Here is a 5,387-nt window from a genome sequence, read left to right as displayed (position 1 = left end):
CGTTTCCCTTAGAAACAAAACCCTGTGCTGGAGGAATGACCTTCTGTTTCGTGGCAGTTTGTTTACTGTTTTTAGTTAGCAAAAAAGAAAACAAGTTGTTTATTGGCGTGCTTGATCTGAATGCTAAACAAAAGGGAAACCATTTTTTCCCAAATTTCTGGAGAAAATTAAATAAAAATTAAAAGATTTTAGTTTACTAAGAGGCCGTGATATTGGAAACGTTCAGCAGATGGCGCGCTGACTATACAAATACAAATGAACTGCAAACGCCTTTTGACTCTCTCTCTCTCAGACACACACACACACACACACACAGTCATACATAGTCTGTACAGTCATACATAGCGACTCTATAATAACCATAACAGTCTACTGCAAACACAACAACTCTATTAGAAGTGTTCCAACACCTTGCAGGGCAATTTCTACATCTTACATCATTTTTCGATAAACAGTGCGGTTTTGAGTTATTCCGCTAATGGCACAGCCATTTACCAACGATTACAGTGTTTAATTTATTTATAAGGGTTTATAGTTAGATTTAATGTTGTGGAACGCCAAAAAAAAGTTAGTTCCTGTTCTCACCTCCGTAATACCTGCTACAAACAGCCCCCCGCTCTCTCTCTCTCTCTCTCTCTCACACACACACACACACACACACACACTAAACGCATCCTGTCATTTTATCAAAAAAAGGGAGAAAAAAGAAATCGTTCAGATTTCAGAGTACTTAGAACCGAGACTCCTTCCATAAATGTTTAATGCATGTTTCTTAACAAAACATTTCACCACATTAGTTCTTATAAGATCTACTTCAAATTTTTAGTTTTAATACTAACTATTATTGTTCCTGTTACAGCTGTGCATTCATGCGAAAATAATCTACTTCTTCTAATCAGATTCGAGAATTGAACTGGGCTGTGGTATAATCACATTTAAATCACAAATCTTGTTTCACATTACTTAGATTCAGAGAGGTTCTTGCGAAAGTTCTCAGCAAGGGTGCTTCTTGACATAACCAAAGACTGATTGCTCTGAGATTGCTGGTGCCAGTTTAATTGTAAAAGGTATCTTGTACGTTTCAGAGTAAGTTTGCTTATAGACCTTAATCCAATCTTTATACACTCTCCTCGGGAAGTATTGGAATGGCAAATTATTTGTTTTTGTTCTACACTGAATACATCTGGGTTTGAGATTAAAATATGAACATGACATGATAGATCAGAATTTTTATTATATCATATCTAATATTTAGATATGTATTTACATGTGTAAATAAAACATGGTACCTTCCTGCTTGAACCAACCCATTTTGACACCTGGACAGGTGTTTCTTGTTGCCCAGATGGATCAGGTGTCCATCAGGGCTCTGTACTCAGTCCACTGCTGTTGACTCACAGACTTCAACAACAATGATGAGTCAGCATACAGGGAGGAAGTGGAGCAGCTTGCCGAATGGTGTAGAAGCAACAATCTTTTTCTCAATGTTGACAAAAGACAAAGAGACGACTAAGACAAAAGAGATCAAGTGGACCAGTCAAAACCTCGAAGTTTCATGGTGTGCAGAGAACAGAGAGAGATCCTCTCATGGACTCTCAACACCGCTTTCTTAGCAGAGAAGGCCCAACAGTGACTTGATTTCCTATGGAGGCTAAAGAGAGATAACCTCTCTCTGCCATCCTCACGGTCTTCTGTAGAGGGAGAAAAGAGAACATCCTGACCAGCTGTTTCTCACCTCAGAAGACAACACAGCTTAATTGTGATTGGTTGGGTCACCTTTCCGCCAGTCAAGAAAAAAACCCTTGAAAAAGCACTAGCCATAAAAAGTATTGTGTGTTGTACAGCATGGAACAAAAGGACCCTTTGATACTCATTCAAATTATGAGTATGAGTACACCATTCAACTTATTTCCCCTTTCAAATCAACATGTGCACTAGAGCCCTTTTCGACACATTTTCTTATACAATACTACCAGAAGCAAACAACTATCCATTAAAAGTGTTCAGTGCTTCTAATAGAAAGGGCTCCAGTGAGAGTGGTGTCTCTGTGCTTGTGTTGCTTTACCTTAGCACAGCTTTTGAGAGCATAGATCACTCTCTGAGACAGTCTAGAAATGTGTTTGGAGTTATCATTATTAGTTTGTAGATAAATGTTGTAATGTAAATCATGACTCCTATATACACTACACACGAAAAGTTAAGGATATTTGGCTTTTGGGTGAAATTTATGGAAAATGTAAAAAGTTCACACTACAGTGATATTATATCATGAAAGTAGGGCATTTAAGTAGAAGCATGCAATGGTGATTTCCTCATCTCAAACAATTTATTGAAACAAAAGCCAACAACAGTGGAGGGTATACCACAACAAAAAATCTCAATGTCTCAATAATTTGTCATGTGCCCTTGACCATCAATTACAGCTTGACAACGACGTCTCATGATGTTCACAAGTCGATTTATTGTCTGCTGAGGCATGGCATTCCACTCTTCTTGAAGGGCGGCCCTCAGGTCATTGAGGTTCTGGGGTGCAGGGTTACGAACCTCTACACGGCGACTCGGCTGATCCCAGAGGTTTTCTATGGGATTCAGGTCTGGAGAAAGTGCAGGCCACTCCATTTGAGGTACCCCGGCCTCCAGCAGCCGTTCCCTAATGATGCGACCTCGATGACCTGGAGCATTGTCGTCCATGAAGATGAAATTAGGCCTGTGTTGTTCATGCAGGGGCACAATGACTGGACTAATGATGTTATTCAGGTAGTACTGGTTTGTCACTGTACCATTCACAAGATGTAGGGCAGTTCTGTATTGAGTAGACACACCTGCCCAGACTGTAACACCACCACAACAGTGGCTGATGCATAGCGCTCTCCTTGACGTCTCCAACATCGTTGGCGGCCAACATTTCTGCTCAATGTGAATCGACTTTCATCAGAGAACAGCACTGAGGCCCACTGGTCCCTCGTCCAGTGTAAATGCTCCCTGGCCTGGTGGTGTGGTCAGGTACCCTTGCAGGTCGTCTAGCACGCGGACCACGCTGATGTAAACGGTTTCGAATGGTCTGATGTGACACTTGGGTTCCTCTCACCTCCCTTAAATGTGCCTGGAGTTGAGTGGCATTCATCATCCGGTTCTGCAGGGCACTGTTCACAATGAAGCGGTCATCAATGTGGGATGTGGTCAAAGGACGTCCACTTCTATGCCTTTCTGTGACTCTTCCAGTCTCTCTGTATCTCTGTCCCAACCTGCTGATGACATTCTGTGACACTCTAAGCTCAGTGGCCACTTCCCTCTGAGAACATCCTGTTTGAAGCCTCACAATGGTGAGGTACTGTTGATCAGTTGTTAGGTGTGGTCTTGGTCTCATGATGTGAAAATGTGAACAGCATGATGAAGAGGACTGTTTAAATACCAATTCTAACTGAACCAGAAAATTTATTGGTGGATTCATGGATCAAACACCAGTTGTGAATTTTGCCGTTAAGCACCTTGTTAGAGAACAGCAATTTATCCAAAAAGTACTGAAACACTGAACAGTTGGACATGTGCATTCAAAAGTGTAGAGAAGGTCAAATTAAGTTCACCTGTAAAGGTTATAGTGCATTTTAGGTGCATCCTGAAATTTCACCCGAAATAATATCCTGAACTTTTTGTGAGTAGTGTATATATAAAGGTAAAGTCTGATGTTTTGAAATGCATGGTTTTAATCCCACTGCTCCTTTCTCTGTATATGCTACCTCAGTGTACAATTATTCATAACCAGGGCATCAGCTTGGTTATCTGCTATATATGTCAATACATGCTATGTTGATGACACTGTCACTTATGTTGGATGACAGATGACAGACACCAGCTAATAAAGGAAGGATCGTAGTCACTGGATATTAAGTAACTTATTGCTACTTAAGACTGACATCTTGAAGCACAGCCTTAGTCTTAGGAACACAGACAGCTAAAAATAAGCCTGCTGATTATTTTGTGATTTTGGAAGGCTTTTCTTTTACACCATGTAAACCAGTGTTACGTTCTGTGGTTGTTTATTTCTATAATGTTATTGTTGGACACTGTGTGCTTTTTCTCTCTCTCTCTTTCTGTGTTTTTCTGTGTGTTGCCTGCTGCTCAACTAGGTGTGGAGGAGAGGGAGGTGCGGAGGAGAGGGAGGTGCGGATGAGGGGGAGGTGCGGAGGAGGGGGAGGTGCGGAGGAGAGGGAGGTGCGGATGAGGGGGAGGTGCGGAGGAGAGGGAGGTGCGGAGGAGGGGGAGGTGCGGAGGAGAGGGAGGTGCGGAGGAGGGGGAGGTGCGGAGGAGAGGGAGGTGCGGATGAGGAGGAGGTGCGGATGAGGGGGAGGTGCGGAGGAGAGGGAGGTGCGGAGGAGAGGGAGGTGCGGATGAGGGGGAGGTGCGGAGGAGAGGGAGGTGCGGAGGAGGGGGGGGTGCGGATGAGGGGGAGGTGCGGAGGAGAGGGAGGTGCGGAGGAGGGGGAGGTGTGGAGCAGAGGGAGGTGCGGAGGAAGGGGAGGTGCGGAGCGGAGGGAGGTGCGGAGGGGAGGGAGGTGTGGCGTAGAGGGTGGTGTGGAGGAGGGGGAGGTGCTGAGCAGAGGGAGGTGTGGAGGAGAGGGAGGTGTGGAGGAGAGGGAGGTGTGGAGGAGGGGGAGGTGCTGAGTTTTTTGTGTTGTCTTTCTTGTATTTATTGTCTTTTGTCTTGTCTATGCTCTGTTTGCACCCAGCTGCACACTGTGCACTTTACGTGGCTAAGACAAACTTCTGTCCTAGCTCTGTGGTGTTGTTTTTTTGTGTTGAACTCTTGTTGTTGTATGTTTATGTAGCACCAGGTCCTGGAGAAACGTTGTTTCATTTCACTCTGTACTGCGTCAGCTATATGTGGTTGAAATGACAATAAAGCTTCTTGAATCCTGAATCTTGAATCTATTCTTAAAGATCAGCACTAATACACTTCTTCTCCATTCCTCAGGCATCTTCTCACTCTCTAAAACTCTGTTAAACAGACTAGTTAAAAATTCCACTGCTGCCTCTCCTAGACACTTCCAGACCGGGATGTTGTCAGGACCAAGTGTCTTTCCACTTTTCATCCTCTTCAAAGCCTTCCTGACTTCATCCTTTCTAATCTTATCTACTTTCTGTTCCACAGAGTTCACCCCTTCTACACTTTCTCTCTCTCTCTGTCGCACTCTCTCTCTCGATATATATATATAGTGTCTAGTCTAGTGTACCACTCGTCATATGCCTTCTGCTTGGCCTTAGACACCTCCCTCTTCACTCTGCGCTGTAACTCCTTGTATTCCTGTCTATTCTCTTCAGTCCTGTCCATGTCCCACTTCTTCTTGGCTAACCTCTTCCTCTGAATACTATCCTGAACTTCCTCATTCC

The 5,387-nt window shown here is 43.8% G+C and overlaps 1 protein-coding gene across 1 annotated transcript; it reads left to right on the top strand.

The window, feature by feature from the left end:
* The first annotated feature begins 1,282 nt into the window (after positions 1-1,282).
* On the top strand, positions 1,283-4,661 carry LOC131367742 (PE-PGRS family protein PE_PGRS3-like). The gene is made up of 2 exons (XM_058413217.1): positions 1,283-1,354; positions 4,128-4,661. Exons 1-2 carry the CDS (start codon positions 1,283-1,285, stop codon positions 4,659-4,661), a joined length of 606 nt encoding a protein of 201 aa, XP_058269200.1.
* The last annotated feature ends 726 nt before the right edge of the window (positions 4,662-5,387 follow it).

Source organism: Hemibagrus wyckioides, linkage group LG17 (genome assembly GCF_019097595.1).
Source record: "Hemibagrus wyckioides isolate EC202008001 linkage group LG17, SWU_Hwy_1.0, whole genome shotgun sequence".
NCBI classification, from domain to species: domain Eukaryota; kingdom Metazoa; phylum Chordata; class Actinopteri; order Siluriformes; family Bagridae; genus Hemibagrus; species Hemibagrus wyckioides.
The sequence above is the reverse complement of the archived record's forward strand: the minus strand, read 5'-3'. Positions and strand labels throughout refer to the sequence as shown.